General features: G+C 31.5%; 1 protein-coding gene across 1 annotated transcript; it reads left to right on the top strand.

The window, feature by feature from the left end:
• Positions 1–5,524: 5,524 nt before the first annotated feature.
• On the top strand, positions 5,525–20,005 carry LOC143181088 (lipase 3-like). Its single transcript, XM_076381300.1, has 8 exons — positions 5,525–5,659; positions 7,638–7,836; positions 7,890–8,004; positions 11,078–11,324; positions 15,909–16,067; positions 19,118–19,202; positions 19,275–19,417; positions 19,823–20,005. Exons 1-8 carry the CDS (start codon positions 5,525–5,527, stop codon positions 20,003–20,005), a joined length of 1,266 nt encoding a protein of 421 aa, XP_076237415.1.
• Positions 20,006–20,949: the final 944 nt, after the last annotated feature.

The following is a 20,949-nucleotide window of genomic DNA, read 5'->3' as shown; positions in this document are numbered from 1 at the left end:
TAATTAAAAGGAATAACAAAACATAGTATCATAAAATAGTATATTCAGCTATTGGAAAGCAATTCAAGTGTAGGAACATGCGTTTTTAGTTTGTCCACTTACACTGGGACATTTGATATTTTAAGCATTCGGGTATTGGGTATTTAAGCATTATATGTAAAATTACTTATATGTATATATGTATAAATGTAAACGTAAAGGCTATCACTCGCTTACCAGCACAGCACATGAACAGTAAATACATGAACCAAACTAAAATGTAGGTATGTCCTAATAGATAATATATAATAGAAAATGTCTTACATCTTCTCAAAAATCCTGTTCATATCGAGAAAATGACCGATTGATTGTGTCAAATCATTAAATATTTAACAAATTAAGTAAAGTGGGTTACAATCTGAGTTCAACTGATACAATGTATCAAATATAAATCATGCCATCATGTGTACTAAAATTAAAAAGTCTATTCATTTATTATGTACTATTGTGTGATCATTAGAAGATAAACCAAAGAAAAATGCATTTTAATTCTATAAGAATATTTGAGTATATTATAAATTTAAATCACATAATTAAATTAACAATTTCTTTATAAAGGTATGACTATTCCTATACGATTAGTTGGATTGTAGAATTTGTAAAAACAACAATAAATACTAAAGAAAAATATAAGATCGCTTAACAAAGAAATAAAAACAACGTCGATTATGACAGAAATGAATGGTTAACATTTTAGCATGATTAAATTAAAATTCGTTATTGAACAAAAAGAGCGGCCAAACAGATAACTAATTTTCATAAAAGATTATTATTTTAATTTTTTGTCACATGTTTGTAAAGTGTCCAAATATTTGTGTGACCAACTGTATCTTAGGAACAGTTTATACTAAAGATATGTTTTGGTACTGTTTAAAAAATGTCTCGATATCAACTATAATAACACACAATAAAGAATAGGTTTCAATTTAAAAGTTCGACGTTGATTTTTGCAGATCTTTTCTCCGATATTGTATGGTTAAGCATGATATCTGAAACATTTTTTCATATTGTCTGTATCATTGTAGATATTTATCTGGGCAAGTTAAAATAAGAACACTCTGTATATCATTTACTTTTGTGTTGAAGAGAAAAAGAAATTAAGAGTGGGAGAATAAAATGCCAACAATCGATCGATTATTTGTAAAAACAAAGAATTGAACACATATTATAAATATTGATTTCAGATATTGAATTTCAACCGCAAACAGTTAATATTATTGTAAATATCCCCACCATTGTCAGTATTGACGCTTGAGTAATAAAATATCAGAATTTTAAGTATTAATACTTTTCAATATTGACGATATTATTATGATCGTGTATGATTGATATTGAAGGAATCAGAACTGATATTGATGAAATTCTGATACTTTAATAATATTAAAGGAAAGAATATTGCAAGTATTCTTCTGCATATGAATTAGCCTTAAATCGGAAAAAGTTCAAGCATATCTACAGGATATGACTTTGATTAAAATTAAAATGCTTGGTTCTCAAGCGGGCTATGACTATTTCATTAACTTTTCAAAATGATGCTTTCTTGTTTGCTTTTCTGGTTAAATCTACAACAGTAAAACCAACAATGAACTCAATTTATTCAAAAGCTCTATTTAACACAATTGACAACCGTATGCTCTCAAGGATACATGATACATGGTCTTAGGTCTCACACATTATTTAAAATAATAAATGCATGAATACTTTGGGGACGGTATTCTAGAATTGACATAAAATGTTACATATCTCAACGCTGTAAACATGAAAAACGTTAATTGACGTTTTCGATCGTCAATATGTTATGAATTTCGAAGCACTGATCATGCTAAAAGACTGTCAACAGAGGCATATTCTTTTTTCTCAAACGGTTCAGTAAACCGGATAGACGAGTTCGTACTTACGAAACCAAGTAATTGAACTCTGGTTACCTAGTCAGTTGAAATTATTTCTTTATACTAAAATACTTTGCGGGTCGAAGATAATTGTTATATAGTTTTAATGAATTTAGTTACTGGTATAAAGTAAAATGCAGGATATAAACAGTTAAGTAACAATTATAAGGCTATAAGAAATTAAAATTCAAAAAATGTAAACAACGACCTATATCATATGTAACAAGATAAATACTATTCGATGTATGTACATAGATTTAATATTTTTCCAGGAAGTGGTAACGGCAGACATTTACCAAGATATAATTCAACAATTGATCGTTTCCCTAAATTTGAAGAATTGCTACTGTTATTTCCAATAAGACATGCTGGCCGAATTTTTTGGTGAACATGTGATATAAAGTGGTCTGTGGCTAGTACAGTTCCAGACCCTGTCCCTGCTGGATTTTTTTTTATTTTGTTCTATACTTAAAAGCGAAGAATATACTAAAAAGCCGGAGAACATTGAACAACTGAAGAAAACGTCACACAATGCATTGCTCAAGTAAATGCGAAACTTTTGGGTAAAGTAGCAGACAACATGGTAAGAAGAGTGCACTCTTGCTTGTAGCAAGGGGGCACAAGGGGAGGGGGTACTTTGAGCATTTGAAGTAAAAGAAGAGTTTAGGCGACGCGATGCGTGGAGGGCCGCTCTTGGTAAATGTCCACCATTATTGTTGGCCCATTCGGCAGTACGTTTAAGTGAATATCATCAGTATGGAAAGTAAATATTTATAATTGCAATTAAATACTTATTCCGAAATAACACTTGTGTAAGTTGCCACTAAACATGTATTTATGCTACATATGTATTTACTCAAGAGGGGGCTATTGAAACAATCTATCTTATTCATGGCACACTGTATCGATTGCAAAAATAAAAATTTTTATGAATAATTACATATCTATTTCAAATATATATGCCTTTCGATATTGAAAATGTCGTGTCACATTTAGGGAAAAAGTAGGTATCCTCAGACAGAGGGTAAGCTTGGACAATTGAATTTCTCGAATACTAAATTGAGAACTGCGTAGGAAACATAGACTTCTATTATAATACACTAGACTACGTATTTCCCATGTATAGCTGCAGCCGAATGTACCCAAAAAGTATGCACTAAATTGGCGCATGCGTGATGAAGAAGTACAAGTATACATGTATAAGAAGTACATGTATAACTAGCTATACATACGTACGGTAAGTGTTAGGTACTTATATACATACATACGGGAAATGTATAGGTACTTATACATACATACATAATACGTGTTGTATACTTTTCTACCTAGTGTACATTTTGATCTTGGTCGCAATAAAGCTGATTGAAACGTCGATCAACATCGGTTTCGTAAATGTGTAGCTGATCACTGCAGAAGCATAAAAACTAAAGATTCTAGATTTGGTTTCTTCCAGTGAGTATTATATTATTTTGAAATTCTAAAAACCATGTTTCATCTTAAGCTTTATTTGAAACCTAATTTTTTACATTGGAAAATATTTAGATTTTCGTTAAATGAACCACAATTATTGTCGGCATGGATCGCAGCAGTGAACAAAAAATACTGGCTACTAAATACATGGAGTATAATTTGTGCAAAACATTTTAAATGTACCAATTTTTATAATACTCCAGAAGCAAAAATGAACGGATTAATATAAGATACAATCTCTTCAGAAAATTTATTTAAGGATATAACAGCATTTATATCCCTTGCCCACGGTTGTTTCTTAGAAGCGGACAAAATAAATGGAAACTCGAAACCTCAGAATGCAAAAGGTCAAATTGTGCCACAGATACATGTAATTTCAATACTAATCTTTATTGATATATATTATATATATGTTATATGTATAAATGTATCAAATAGTATTTATTACATACATGGTTATAATAGATCTACATGCTTCAACATCACAAGGAAGTTAGTGATCTGAATAATGAATTATAAATAATAAGTATTATTTTCATTCAGTATTTTACAAGGTTATAAAAAATTCACTTTTAACATAAATACATATTTGAATGGACGTTTAAATTTTAGTGTTTCTTTTGTACGTTTCGTCGTGTATGCGCTTAAGTCTGTATACCAAAGTACATAAAATTTGGGACGCCTTATAGACAGAAACTAACAATCTAGTGTATTATATTGAAGTCTGTGGTAGGAAAACAAATAACATACTATTACATGTCTTCCTAATGCTGAGCACACGTGTCTATAGTTTAGTTATAATTAGACTCACCTAATTGTTCGTGAATAGTCACGTATTCCGTAAATGAAAATTTCTATAAGAATGACTCTTTTACTAGATAAAAAGGGAACTACTCTTCACAATCAGAAGGACGTATCTTGACACTTCCTCACATTTTTCCTAATTCTAAGATTGTTAAAGTAGTTATGATATACACTTGAAGAATATTATGTCTATTTTAAATTGGCGTTGAATAAAGATAAAAAAGACTATTAGTAAATAGTGGCGGATTTTAATGCGTTACAAATTTTTAAGGCCCTATTAAAATAAATCAGTTATGTGCAACATATATTTTTATTTCTATGCAAAATTAAATACACATAAATTAAAAATGTTTGGATCAAGTGGATGAGATAACAACTAAAGACTGAGCGGTCGCCCAAAACTCTAATACGTTGAATACAGAAATAATTCCAGCCTAAGTTAACCATTATAATGTCATATTAATCACTTAACTTGTTGCAAGGGAAATCCACTTACTAGAGGAAATACAATTTTCATACTTATCTAGGATAGCTGTTTTACATTTATTGCGGCAATACTGTAGCTATGTACAATATCATTTGTATTCTAGGTGTTAGACGCATTTTTCTCGAACACCACGTTTTTCAAACTGAGCAGATCAATAACTCAGTAAAATTTCATCCGATTTGTTTGAAATTTTTGGTTGTGGTTTCAGATAAATTTTCAGTTGCACGTAAGGAATTTTCGATTGAATAATATATATTTTTACTGTCTTAAGAGACCTAAGGCTATTGCCTCCATTACCTGTGCGTAAATTCGCACAGGTAATTTTCCACTAGAAACAAGAATAAGTTAATCATGAATTCACTCTTTCAGTAAAACAAATCTTTCTCTGTATCTAGTCGTAAATTTTAACGTCGCATAAACTACACATGAAAAATAATTGAAAATTCATCTTCAGAAACATAGATAAATCGTTTCTTCCTTCAATTCAATATATTCAATGTTTACAAATTCGAAACCTCGAATATAAAGGCACATAATTTTAAAAAATTACTGAATTTCAAAATCAGTGACAAATGTACATGTATGTAATATCTGAAGCATTATTTGATTTTTTGTTTTCTCGGGTAATTGATTGATCGTTTCGATCAAAACTCTTTTCCGCTCATTACATTGGAAATTGTTTATCAGCATGATATGCGTCATAAATCGAAGGTAATCAAAAGATCTTTAAGCGATCATATCTTGTGATATTTGATTGATAAATTAGATAAGACAATTCATATAAAACCGGCACTTCAGAATCACTACACCTTGTTTGATGTAGTGCCCCGAAATCATGCTGTTATTTTTGATTTTCTGCAATATTGTAGTGGTTACGTTTGGTGTGCCTCTCGACGAGGACAGGTATATTAGAAGCGAAGAAGTTGTTGCTTACGATGACAGCGAATTTTTCACTCTTTCTCCAAGTCCTGTAAGTGGATTTTTTTTAATGAATTTCAGTGGGCCTCGGATAACTGATATTTACATACATAGTGTCCCAACTAACTTGACCGCCTTGAATATTTCTTTTATTTTTTACGATAGGAAAAATGTCAGAGGAAAACATTGTTTAGTTCAAAGGAGCAAATATTATTATAGGCAAAAACTTTTTCTCAAGTCCACTTATTTCACATGAGCGATCGTATTAGAAGTGCATGTCAGAGAGTCATTCATTAATTGTTCGCAGAAATGTATTAAAGTGAAAAGATAACATATTGAACACTTGTTAAAATAAATTTATTTCCTCTTCATTACTGTTTTTATTGTAGTGTTTTACCATTTACGTCACGTACCCAATTTTTATGAACTTTTTGTATTTAAGGTTACGTAAGGGATATAGTATTATAGATCGTTGAATTTATCTTGACCTCAGCTATTATATCGTGATAACAAAAATATGCCCTATTTAAAAAAACATCGATAACCTTGAAATCCGAAAAAAATGATCTTAAGATAAATTTGTTGCTTCTAATATTTGCCTTTTCAAATCAAACAATACTTTTTTCTGTCATAAAAAATAGGTCACATTAGATGGGATTCCCTGTGTAGGTACCATCTCTTATCCTGGGACGTAGATGAGAGAAGCATAGAAACAGACACTAATTTCCAATGGAGACGAATTTGATGTTTATTACTTTCATTTTAGTTTATTATTACTTTACAAATAATGTTGGAAATGTCCTTCTCGTTACTGCATACATAACTGTGCTCGATGAATTAAAGATAATTGAAAGGGATTGTAACGAATTATCATTTTTTAGTTTATCAAACACTTGAAGAATTTTTTGCTTTAGCTATGCAATGTTATGAATATTTTCTATGTAAACTTGTTCTTTGACATGTTCTCATAAGTAAAAGTTCAGGGATGTGAGGTCCGGAGATCTTAGAGGCTAGTGCATCTTACCGTCACGATCTATCCAACGCAAATACTTTCCATTTAAACAATTTAAAACTGGACTCATGAAATGTGGCGGGGCATCGTCATGTTGAAAAAGAATTCCAGTTTTGATACCTAGAGGTACTTCTTTTAACAATGACGACGACGTATCACACAAAAATTCTAAATCGCACTATCTGAGTATATCCTACAGTATCCTAACGTTATCAATGTTTATAAATACTAGCACGGACAGAGACAACCGGTAATAGAATGCATGAAAAGTAAATCACATTGCGTAGTTGAGTAAACTTCAAATTTGATTTTTTCGAAAACAAAGGTTTGGATGAAGGAATTGTATACCATATTTTTTCCTTCGTTTTTTTTACGTAGAATTACCTCCTGGCCCGTTGCACTACGATTTTCTTCCTACCCTGTATAAATGGAAGTAAGAACAATTCTTATGGTTTCTTGATTAAAATATGTAATACTAAATATAACATTTTATAGTTCTCAGTGTTGAGGTTTTTCAATGTAAGCCGTGTCCTTTTGGAAAAAAGTTTTCAAGCATTGGAAATGGCTTCATCGGAGGTTCGAATATTACACTGATACTGGTTCAAAAGTTTCAACAGTGAAAACTGTGTGCTGTCGGGCCGTGAAAGCTTCAAATCCTCAAACATTTTTTTTTTTTAAATTTAGTTTGTACTATTGATTTTATTTTGAATCTGTTAAGAATCAATTTACATTGAATTCGGTATTATTTTAATTAAGAGAATGTGTTAAATTGACTAAAGTTATTTTTAAAATACAATAAAATGATAGTTCTTGGAATCAAGCAAATTAAAAATAGTATTAAGGATGATTTTGTATTTCAATTAGAAATATGAAAGATAATTATTCATCTCATTTAATGTGAATCACCTTTCATCTTTTTATAGTTTGTTAAATCTATCGATTAAGAGTTATTGGTCAGTTAGGATAATTGGATTTATCAGTTAACTGTAATTTAAATTCTCTGTTTTCTGTCATGTAGCAAAAACGAGCAGAACAAGCAGGATATACAGCCGAAACACACGAAGTAGTGACAGCAGATGGATATATCTTGCAATTACACAGAATCACAGGGTCAAGAAGCAGTCCTAAAGCCAAAAACAAGCCAGCTGTGCTTCTTCTCCATGGACTCTTGGACTGTTCTGCTAGTTGGGTGCTAGGAAGTCCTCAGAGGAGTTTAGGTGTGTTATAATAAATTGATGACATTTATGGAGTCACTAACCACAAAGTTTAGGTTTCTTACTGGCTGACTGGGGATACGATGTATGGCTGGGTAATCAACGCGGCAATAGATATGCGAGAAATCACAAATGGATGACAACCAAAGAAAAAAAGTATTGGCTGTTCAGGTAAGATGTATAAGTGTACGATCATTTATCTTGGTAATTTCTATTCACCATATGAGCGATGTAATTACAAAAATACGTGAGGTAACAGGAATATAACAGAGTCAGGCAATATTCGAATTACTATTTCGAATAATTACTTATCTAGTTTAATTTAAAGATGGGAATATTGATACAGATATCGGTAAATATTGATAATATCGGAATGTTATTGATAATTCGACACATTGATAATATCGATAAAATACCATTAAGGTGAACAGCTGCAGGTGGAACTGACACTATTGTTACGATAAGAACCCAATAAAACAAACAAAATGTAACAGCAAAGGGCAACAATAAAAATATAACAATTAACAATGTATTTTTTACAATCACTCTCCTTTTAATCGCTCTTTTTGTAAAACTTTGATATTGATTCGTTTGCTGCTCTTTCAAGATTAATTCTGCAGATTTAACTTCATTCTTAGAATTAGATAAATACTCATTGCCGATTTCGGTTACTCAATTCTTCAATATACAACTGATAATGAGCAATAGGTATAATATTTTAGTAATAGATGTAATAGATACATAAATGGTAGCGTATAGATTAATAGAGTAGTGAAAAATGTGGAATGTAATATTGATTACAAAATAAAGCTGCATTAATAAAGTATGAATTAATTTAAAAAATATGTACGTATATACATATATATTTCTCGAATATAAATCTAAAAAACGAATATAGAAACACATTTCGTGTTACTGCAGTTAACATTAATGAAATATTTTCTATTCGTTTTACTGATATTTTAACGATATTATCGATATATCGGTAAGTATCATTGAAGGATAGATAAAGTATCGATAATTAATAATCTCAACTCTAGTCTAATTACACTGTTCAACACGGGTCTGATTTTGTAAACGTGAATAAACATTTCTTATAGATTTCGACGTGCTGATTACGAATCTGCAAACCGTTTTTTCCCAGAACGTACAGTTTTTGAAAAAATCAATTTTGAAAAAAATGACAAATTTTCAACTTTGGGATTTTTTTCTGCTTTTACCGTAGTAGTTATTTAGTTGCTCTTTGCACGAAATGATTCTGTGGACTCTCCCGAATAAAATAATATAAATAGTTATTAGATTATAAACATCGAAATAGGTTTAAATAACAATTAAAGTGAAAAGGACACCCAAAACGCACCCATTTTTGCTGATATTTTTCACTTTATTTCAAAAAGTAAGGGTCTAGAAGAAAATTTGACTATACCACGCGATAGAGCAAACCTTTCTACTAAGGAAGGCATCAAGCGAATGTCCAAAATTATTTTTTATTTCAATATAAAAATAAAATAGTTTGGCGAAACGCGTGGCGGAGACAGTGGTACTCAATGACGTCAATGCGTATAGGGACCGCTGAACGGCAGGCGGTAGGCGAAGTGTCATCCGCGCGCGCCGTTGTCATTGAGTACCACTGTCTCCGCCGCGCGTTTCGCCGAACTATTTTATTTCTATATTGAAATAAAAAATAATTTTGGACATTCGCTTGATGCTTTCCTTAGTAGAAAGGTTTGCTCTATCGCGTGATATAGTCAAATTTTCTCCTAGATCCTTACTTTTTGAAATAAAGTGAAAAATATCAGCAGAAATGGGTGCGTTTTGGGTGTCCTTTTCACTTTAATTGTTATTTAAACCTATTTCGATGTTTATAATCTAATAACTATTTATATTATTTTATTCGGGAGAGTCCACAGAATCATTTCGTGCAAAGAGCAACTAAATAACTACTACGGTAAAAGCAGAAAAAAATCCCAAAGTTGAAAATTTGTCATTTTTTTCAAAATTGATTTTTTCAAAAACTGTACGTTCTGGGGGAAAACGGTTTGCAGATTCGTAATCAGCACGTCGAAGTCTATAAGAAATGTTTATACACGTTTACAAAATCGAAGAAAAGTCAAAATTTGTCGAACAGTGTTATTTGAATAAGCTTTTTCCAGTAGAATTTTTTAAATTCAATAATAAATATTTATTATTGACAACAAGTTGCTGTCTCTTTACTCGAACAATGGTAATTATTAAGTGTAGGAACTCCCCTATTTAGTGTAAGGGAGGCAGCTGGGATGACTTTGATCTTGACATATGTTATCGAGGATATTCTCCTGAGTAAGCCTCAAGAAGTTTTAGCTGCTGCTCGTTGTTCGTCAAAAAGTTATTAACAAAAAATATATTTAAAAATGGCACTTATTTTCAGTAATAACGTGCACAGTAACGAAATGGAATATACAATAGTGAATAAAATTATAAGCACTGAACAAACATATCTTCAACACAATTTATTCAGTTACAGTCGATCCAATTTTGTTGTTTTTGATGTGCTGAAGACGTGCATTTGTTTACACTTGCTTGCCTCGTCTTATTGGACTAACAGGTGTAACGGTTCAACCCCAAATAAGTTAGGTTTAGATAGTATTTAAGGTAGTACACGCTTACGTATCCCTTACATACTTATCATAATTAACAGTTACAAAAATGAAAATATCATTTTGTTAAATATGGTCGTTTAGAACTATTATTAATAAGTAATAAATAATTTTTTAGGAAATAACGAACAACGGCTAAAATCATTTAGGGATTACTCAGGAGAGTGCCCTTAACAATATGTCAAAGTCAAGCTCATGTGAGCTACTTTCCCTATACTGAATAGTTACTCAAACAATTCGTTATTATTTACGCATTCGAATAACTTTTTAAAATAATGAATTATTAAACGGGTATATTCAGTCACATAAATCCACGATCAATTTAATTTCTATTTTGCTAGTGATGTACTTATACTACATGGTTAGTTCTTATGTTTTTAAAAAGAATTTCTTAATATTTTATTGACCTGTGATGTAATATAACATAAATCAATTTTTATACGTATAAGTCATTTGAATAAATTCTTACTCGAGTACATTTTTATTTGATTATGTATTTATTCGTTAATGGTAAATAAAATTTTATTTCTTATTCTTATTTGTTATCTGTTATTCGTATCAAATTTTGTCCGACACGAGAAAACAATGTAATTTATATTGTTGCACAGTTGGCATGAGATTGGAGTATACGATATACCTGCGATGATTGATCACGTCCTGGAGGTGACTAATCAGAAGAAGATCATATTTGTAGGCCACAGTCAGGGAACCACATCGTTTCTTGCAATGGCCAGTTTAAAACCGGAGTATCAGGCGAAGGTTGAGGCGATGTTCGCTTTAGCGCCACCCATTTACATGGGCGGAATGTCCCACCCTATGTTTAAAATCTTGGCTCCTCTTGCTGGGGATGTTAAGGTGAAGTATCAGTATTTAACCTACTATAATAAAAACCTCAATCTTGATAGGAGGAAGATTTAGGTTAGGCACTTATAGTATTCCTTCGTTATAAGCTTATTACTGTAGTTTGAGTTTCACAATTGAGTAAAAGCGCTTGACCACTGGTGGATTCAGGGTGATGGAATCATTCCCCTTTTCCTAAGAGTAATGAAAATCTAAAAATACTGTTGCATTATTTTAAAAAATATTACATAATGTCCCCCGAAAAAGATTCCTGGATCCGTCTCTCTTTTTAAAATGTACCCAAGAAACGTTACTGTCTGCTGATCAATTTTGAACATCGTATCCATAAAAGAGATTTATCTTGAACAGTATGTTTATTCTTGCTTCAATTTCTACTCAATAACTATGGTTATCTTATAAGTGTCATCTCCTTTATAATGCACATATTACTAAAGTATATTTGTTCTACACCATCTGTTGTAGTATCGTGCAGGATCTTTTCGATTATTTCATGCTTTGAAGAAATGAATCAGTCATTCTGTTTGTCTGTTTCATCTCTGTGAGATTACTTACAAGATGTTGTGAATACAGGAGGTTTCGAAATTGACTCTATCAATGAATGCAGTGCACCTATTTGAAAGATAGAATTTTTAAGTACAAATTAAAGTTATAAAAACAAGTTCTCAACTCGAGATAAGTCTCATATCTTTACATGATAGTAATACACTATTAATTCTTTTACACATTGCACATGTATTTACAAAGTGATAATTTAAAAAATTTGATTTTCGAATTACAATTACGAAACAGTTATTAAATATACTTATATTTATTAAAAAATGTTGCTGATTAAACATAAAAATTGTAGAGTTTCAAAGAACTCATCAAATATAACTTACAAATTATTCGAATAATGACGAAAAAATAATGTACTGCAAATATTGTATAATTATCATTTAGATAAATTACCCGGGTAAGATAATTTTCATTAGGTAAAACTATCCTTTATGTCAACATTATTTATTTACTAAATGACTTTTTTTGAGGATTAGAAATAGTTTTTTATTTTTCCTGAAGAACATACTACATACATATATTACGCACTTTGCAGCAAAGCTATGCAAACACTCTTTTCTTCTAAAGAATCTTACAACATTCGATAGCTGAAAAACCTAACATAGTCCCGAACCATCGCCTACCGGAAGGACAGTTTAGTCTCATTCATTCTCTTCCTTGACCACACACCTTGAATCCCTATCCCTCAAAAAGTGTAATAGTCTCGGCTGCCTTTAAGACTTTTGGAAAATAAGCTGTTACTAACTAGCAAGTGAAGTAGAAAGAGCGTTAATTATTGTGGCGACCGAAAAAAAACATCAATTACTACCTAATGCAATTATGAAAAAGATTTTTATCAACGTATTTGTGACATTTCTCTGATTAAAACAAGACCAAATAGAAATTATTTGAATCATATTTGCGTAGGAGTGAATGATAATAATTCTTTTTCTTTCATCTATTAAATAACCAAATATATTTCAAATTATATTTTACTTATTCTCATTTTAATCAGAGGTTCTCCTGTTCAGTCCTTTCTCGATCGTCGCGTTTCGTAATGTATTAAAAAAGATTTCCCTTTAGTAATAGAGATGACTACCGTACACTTAACGCCACAAACTGTTTGAGGCAGTCATCCAACATGTATCTATATTACGTTATTAATGACTCCCTCAGGCCAACACGAATTTTCTATAGCGGCAGCGAATTCGCGAAGAATTAAGAAAACTGACATACGAATTGATCTTGGTGCAATAAGGATGCAACAAAAAATTTGCCACTATGCTGCTGCTTTTGAAAATTCGCGTTGGTTTGTAAAGACCTTAACCAGTATAAAGTAACAGTTGAATAAGTTACAATATTTGTACTTATTTTTCGTCCAAAACCGTCATTTTAAGGGGAGCTATTGTAGCACTCTTCCAGCAACTCTATTTGCATAACTACTTAAGCAGTTACTTACTTGGATATAATGTGTTACTTTGCACTTAAATAATTTGTTTACAACTCACAACATGTTCCATTTGAGGCAATTAAATGGCTCTCCAAACATAATCATTCAGAATCAGTCTGCATTGCTAACTTTAACATGTTTATTGTTTAGTTTTCTAGTTATGTGTGTACTAAAAACTGTGTATCACGTATTTCTAATATTGGGGGTTATGAATGTATTAAGAAATGATTCGACATGGGAAACTAAAACTGAAATTGAAAGTGACGACATTTTGATCGTGACTTTGTTTTTTCTATTAACATTTAAAAATTGCTATCAAAAATGGTAAAAGCACGATAACACTGTTCAACACGGGTCTGATTTTGTAAGTGTGAATAAAAATTTCTTATAGATTTCGACGTGCTGATTACGAATCTGCAAACCGTTTTTCCCCCAGAACGTACAGTTTTTGAAAAAATCAATTTTGAAAAAAATGACAAATTTTCAACTTTGGGATTTTTTTCTGCTTTTACCGTAGTAGTTATTTAGTTACTCTTTGCACGAAATGATTCTATGGACTCTCCCGAATAAAATAATATAAATAGTTATTAGAGTATAAACATCGAAATAGGTTTAAATAACTATTAAAGTGAAAAGGACACCCAAAACGCACCCATTTTTGCTGATATTTTTCACTTTATTTCAAAAAGTAAGGGTCTAGAAGAAAATTTGACTATACCACGCGATAGAGCAAACCTTTCTACTAAGGAAGGCATCAGGCGAATGTCCAAAATTATTTTTGTTTTCAATATAGAAATAAAATAGTTCGGCGAAACGCGCGGCGGAGACAGTGGTACTCAATGACAGCGGCGCGCGCGGAGGACGCTTCGCCTACCGCCTGCCGTTCAGCGGTCCCTATACGCATTGACGTCATTGAGTACCACTGTCTCCGCCACGCGTTTCGCCAAACTATTTTATTTTTATATTGAAATAAAAAATAATTTTGGACATTCGCTTGATGCTTTCCTTAGTAGAAAGATTTGCTCTATCGCGTGATATAGTCAAATTTTCTCCTAGACCCTTACTTTTTGAAATAAAGTGAAAAATATCAGCAAAAATGGGTGCGTTTTGGGTGTCCTTTTCACTTTAATTGTTATTTAAACCTATTTCGATGTTTATAATCTAATAACTATTTATATTATTTTATTCGGGAGAATCCACAGAATCATTTCGTGCAAAGAGCAACTAAATAACTACTACGGTAAAAGCAGAAAAAAATCCCAAAGTTGAAAATTTGTCATTTTTTTCAAAATTGATTTTTTCAAAAACTGTACGTTCTGGGAAAAAACGGTTTGCAGATTCGTAATCAGCACGTCGAAATCTATAAGAAATGTTTATTCACGCTTACAAAATCGAAAAAAAGTCAAAATTTGTCGAACAGTGTAATTCGTAGTATAAAGTCTGCATTAGTACACAAGGTATGGAAAAACTATGTGCAGAATTTCTAAAGAACAAATAGTTAATACGGGGGTAGAGAAAGGGGAAAGAATAGCGATATAACTGTGTACAGTTCTTTCTTTACATAGTTGTCGATAGGTTTCCCAACAATAAAATGGAAATCAAAAATCAGAGTTATTAATCGCTGAGAAAACGCCGAAAATACATGTGAAATCCGTATGAAAATACGACTTAGTACTTATTCTACTGCCTTCGCTGTGTCTAACTAGTGCACGCCGGCGGTAGAATAAGTCAACCACATTTCACACGAATTTTCGACGTTTCCTTAACAATTCAAAACTCTGAAACGAAGTGTAAAACAATATTGTCATTCTTGATTTTCGTCCTATTTTAAGACGTAGAATCACTTTTTTAAATTTCTGGTATCTATCCTTAAAGACCCTGTATAATTCATTGTAATCAAATTTCACAATACTATGGAACATAAGATTCTTTTCGAGGAAGCAAGGGTTATAGAAGAAACCAAAGGATTCGTTTCAAAGAAATACGGGGAATCTATGGAGGTCATCAAACACTTTACTTAATAACATCGATAGCTATTATTCCTAAGAATACTTTCTACCCTCATTTTATACTCGATCAGCTGTCCACCAATTAAGACATTAACACTGGTAAATGCACATAATAGTAAATACCTGTCAGTGTGTTCAATCCTTTGACAAAGCTAGCTGTAATTTTAGCGGAATATGGAATTAAAGTTCGTACAGGACATGACTCACACCTGGGAGTTTTGAATAATAAATTTTATTCTTTTAGCCTATCTAACTCTTAATATCTATTCAATGCTTAAATGACGAAGTTGAAATCGTAAATTCGTCACTCTTAATTTTCATTCCATTTTCGCACATAAACTCATGTTTTACATCCTTTTTATAGGTATTATTGAACTCCTCGTAACTGTAATAATAAAGTATATAAGCATAAAGATAAAATCATCAAATTAACACCATGAACTATAATGTCTGAATAAGAACGTATGAGAGAATTGTAACTTTGTGACTGTTCAGGAATCTTTATTCGGGCAGTACTGTATTTGAAAAAATTTGTGGAGATAATTGCAGCGATACTCATACTTATGTAAAATATTCAATTTGTAGGCAGTAGCGGACTTGATTGGGCTATACGAATTCATGCCATCGGGAAAATTTATTCAGCAAATAGCCAGATTGGTATGCGACAATGAGGCAATTACACAACCGATATGCAAAAACATAATACTCCTCATAGCCGGATCTGGAAACACGTTATTGAACAGAGTAAGTGAAAATTGAATTCCGCAAAAATCTATTGTTAGACTACTAATATTTTCTCCTACTGTCAGTGAGTTTGTTTCGAAAACATCATAATTCTTTTTCGATAGAAGTATCGGGCAATTTTTTTCATCGACTAAAATTCAATTCATCAGGGTGAAAAGATCCTTTAAAATAAGGTATATGTTTGTTACATATCTTTAAAATTATAGTAGGGGAGATAAGCATGTGATAAGCAGTCAAAGAACTATAGCAGTTTTCCGTAGTTAGTGTCATTGTTACTTTCGTCCTAGAAAGTGGGATGAAAGTAACATATCAATTGTTTAAAATTTGTGTAAAAGTAACACTAATTGTTTCGAGGAAGACGAACTAAAAACATTTTTCCCAATGAAATTATAGAGTATTTTACTATAAAAGACGATAGAAACAAGTACTTGAATAAACATATTTTGAGTAACAATAAAAAGAAGTATATTTTAAACAACGAAAGATAAAAAGCATAACTAACTTTGTATATGTATGTGTATGTATATGTATGTATATGTATGTTTTTTGTATATGTATGTTTCAAATTATAACTTTGACAAACGAAATAAAGATCACTTATGATACAGTCTTCATGGGATCAACTCTTACAATTTAGACATTGGGTCCATTTCTATCTCAAATAACTTTCACTGAAGGGCTCCAAACAAAACAGACATAGTATATTGAGTGATCAGTTTAACTGGAAACCCTCTAATGAGTGCTGGCAGCATTTCTTGTAAATTCTGTTAGCATTGTAAGTCCAGCAATTACATTGTAACACTTGGAGGATTTCCGGTTAAACTGATAATTCTGTCCAGCCATTGTTGTGTGAAGAATTCCTATCCTCTGTGCTATTTTGCTTATCTTGTTTTTCATCGTTTCCTTGCCAATATGTACACATTAAACTGTCATTTGGACAATAAAAGTAACATGTTATTTTCGTTTCCATAGTGACATATTACTTTAGTCCCTACCCACATTTTTCAGAATAAAAATATTATACCCTATAAACTACAAAAGACTTATTGAAAATAAATACAAGAACTTATAAAGACATGATTTAAGAATGCTCTGGCCAATGGTTGGTTCAATATTTATATAGTTTAACTATGAATATTAACAAAAAACAGAAGAACAGTAACTTTTCTACATGATTTAAATACAAAAATTCAGTTTAATCACTTGTGATTTGTGTTACTGCTCAGCTCCAATTGATGAAATAAAAGAAACATTACTATACGCTTGTAATTGTGTAAAAGAAATTTTTTAGAAATGTTTGTGGAAGGGGGGACGAGGCTTGCCATTTTCATGACGCCCTTACTTCTGTCCCCGTTTTCTCCTAGATATAAAAATGTTGATAAAACAAAAAACTTTAATGGTTCTCTATGCTTTTTAGAACTATGCAATTAAATTGATAAAACTTTTTGTTTAAATAAAAATTCTCCACCACGATTATTTTAGAATATTTTGTCTTTTTTATTACATCGAAAAATATGTCCGCAACTTCATTATAAATGTAGGTATGCATCGGACAATTTAGTAATTTGAGTATTTAAACAAATTGTTTAAATAACTCATACGTCTATTTTGCATGTTTACTGTCGTTGTACTTCGAATAACACGTTATCAGTTATCAAGCAATTTTTTAAAATAAGTAAATTTTCATTCAACGGCGTAAATAAAAGTGTAATTAATAACGTGAACAAAGATTTTTCATCCAATATTGTTAATTAATTCATAAACATTATAACATTTTTTTAAACTCTATTATTGGTATCCAGGATATAAAAATATATTGCAATTATTATTGTAAAGAGAGTTAATTAAGTATAATATACATAATATGTTTTATCATGTATGCAGATACAATGTAAGCATTTATGTTCTATATTTTGTATTTACTGTAACAATTATACTGTTTTGAAACGTCTCTAAAACAGTATTTTTTTAGGGCTTTCAGTATGCTGCACAAAAAGGTGTAAAATTTATAGATATTTGTTAACAAAGGTCAGACTTGAATGATGTAATTAATATACTTATTAATAATATTTGCTGGATTTATACGCATAAGCTTCTAGCAGATTTTTATTTTCTACTTTACTTTTGTAACTGCAGCATGGAATGGTTTTTAATCGTGGGTAGGAACAGTCGTGTAGTTCATACAAGTGTTCGATAACAAGTGTCATAAATTTTAAAGAATGATTCCACATACCACAATAAGACGAAAATTAAGTATAATGAAATTGTGGTTAAGGTTTCGTTTCCAAGCTATTAATAGTGGAAAATACACTTTAAATGCACGAGAACTGTGTCTGACTTGCGACTTATTCTATTGCTAGGTCAAACGCGACGATATCAATAAGAATGGGGTCTTCAAGTCAAACACATTTCACATGCATTTTAGACGTTTTTTCAACAATTGATAATTCTGAAACAAAGCTTGAAACGCAATTTTGTTATTCTTGATTTTCGTCCCACTTTAACATATAGAATCATCACTTAAAATTTTTGATATCCTGTTGTCAAAGACCCTGTATTTAGAGATGAGAAAAGATTCAATCTAGATGGTCTAGACAAATACATAAGATAATAAAATACATAAAGACAAATTAATAAAAGTGTGGTGTTGAATAGATAAACGAAGTACAAAGGTTTTGGCAACTATTAATTACAATAGAAAGACTGACATCGTGTTCGTTCGAGGTCAAATGTACAGCATCTGTTGAACGTTGTGTTACGATGTTTGTAATGCAATAAGATTGCATTATTTCGATAGCAATATGATCGAGTTCTTTTATAAATTAAGTTATTGTAATTAATAAACACGTTATATTATCATGATTACGTGGTAACAGATGTGTGATCCTAGCAAGTAAAAGTTGACAAATAATTTGTAACTTAACAATTCTTCCTTTATTGATATTTATTTAGGTATTTGCAACCTTATACCTTTATAATGCAATTAAAAATTAGGATCTTAAAATATAGAGTTTAAAACTGTGAACTGATTTAATGTTTTTTATTTACAGACTCTTATTCCCGAGATAGTACAGTATGATCCCGCTGGCTCGTCAACCAGACAGTTTGTGCACTATGCTCAATTGGTTACTTCTAGTTAGTGGAAAAAGTTCCTCACTGAGGCTCGAATTACTGTAGTGTAGACTAATGTAGAATTTTTTTGTACAGAAAAATTCCGTCAATACGATCATGGACTCCTCCAAAATTTGAAGCACTACGGCTCAGTTAGTCCTCCTGATTATCCCATTGAGCAGATCAAGACACGCATTTATTTGCATTATAGTGACAACGACGGCTTTGTGAATGTCAATGTGCGTATTTTTCCTCTTTAAATAATTAGAATCAATGATAGAGATAATTTTTTTATTTCTGGTCAACTGATTAGATATACGTTATTGTTGATTCAGGTGTTTGAAATGAAGATAGTGTTAGTCAAAAGAAAGGTTAAAAGCTAGATAGTTAAAAGCAAGATATAGTTCTTTCTCGTAATATTATCTTACATTCGTACTTATACAAAGTTGCCAAATTCCTTTACATAGATCAGTAATACCAACATGACAATTATTTTACAGATATAGGGTGTTCGATGACAAGTGTAAAAAATTGTAAAAACCGATCTACACGCTAGAATAAAACAAGAATCACGAAAATGCTTTTAGATATTAAAACGTATTAAAAGATATTAAAAGATAATGCTTTTTATGATATTATTACAGGATGTGTACAAGTTGCACAAGAGGCTGCCCAACAGCCAGCTATTCCGAGTTCCAGAACTGAATTTCGCACATCTTGATTTCATTTGGGGTAACTCAGTCGATACTTTATTATACGACATATTATTGAGTCTTATGTCAAGACACCGCCCTAAGCTCAATCTAAATTTGTCAGAAAGTTTGTAAACGTTTATAATTCAATAAAAAATATAATTAAAAAAGTAATGACTTGTGTTCTATTTGTAATACTTTTATGCACGTCCTTTTGAAAAGCGAATCAAAGTCGTGTTATTTCTTTAACATGTTGACTGCTATACTAAATTCATACAAGTTGGAAAATGGGAAGTTGGTCTCTCGGTTGTTCAAGATAGTGTACTAGTGTATCCGATAGGAGCAGATGCCTCGCCTTGAAGTAAAGCGTTGAAGAGCTGCGAGAAAGACATCTGTGTTGTAATCAGATACTAACTCAACCTGTACAGGCTCCTTGCGGTAGAATCAATAGCAGATAGTCTCTTGTCTCGAACGAAAACGTAATGAATAAAATGCAATATGATACGCTAAGAAAAACTACATTGAGAATGACACTAGATAAATGCTAATCTAAACGCTACTCAAAATGCAAATTATATCCAAGATAAATACGCTAAATAAACGTATCGGAGAAAATAATTTCTCCGAAGGGAGAACGATTGTGCTTTACAGAGCGATTCATCGCGGGAAAGTATTATGCCTTTACACCTCTCTTCTGACTTGAAGACAAGGTGTAATATGAATTTCAAACTTACGTTTAGTTTAACATCTTATAACTATTACTTCCTATGGCTATTATGGTAACGCTAACTCAAACGTCGGTGGCCCACGTCGCACATGTATGCTCATTTTTTGCTGTACAATTTATACAACCCCGAATATATGTATAGTATTTTGTAGAAAATCGAAACAGGAAGTATAAAACAGTGGGAAATTTCAATAAGGTATCGGATAGTGTCATAAGCATGCATGTGAATTGGAAACCTTAGTACTTAGTACCATGACCGCCTACAAATGCCGCGCATGTTGTACTCTTAAAATATGACGGCACTTGTACAACTTTCATCATCAGCCTATTCAGAAGCTCTGGAACGTAACAT

Source organism: Calliopsis andreniformis, chromosome 6, assembly GCF_051401765.1.
Source record: "Calliopsis andreniformis isolate RMS-2024a chromosome 6, iyCalAndr_principal, whole genome shotgun sequence".
Taxonomy (NCBI): Eukaryota; Metazoa; Arthropoda; class Insecta; order Hymenoptera; family Andrenidae; genus Calliopsis; species Calliopsis andreniformis.
The sequence above is the reverse complement of the archived record's forward strand: the minus strand, read 5'-3'. Positions and strand labels throughout refer to the sequence as shown.

Coding starts and splice junctions, on each gene's coding strand:
- LOC143181088 (XM_076381300.1), top strand. CDS start 5,525: ATGCTGTTATTTTTGATTTTCTGCAATATTGTAGTGGTTACGTTTGGT. Junction 11,325..15,908: donor CTCTTGCTGGGGATGTTAAG/GTGAAGTATCAG, acceptor TTCAATTTGTAG/GCAGTAGCGGACTTGATTGG. Junction 19,418..19,822: donor ACGGCTTTGTGAATGTCAAT/GTGCGTATTTTT, acceptor ATATTATTACAG/GATGTGTACAAGTTGCACAA.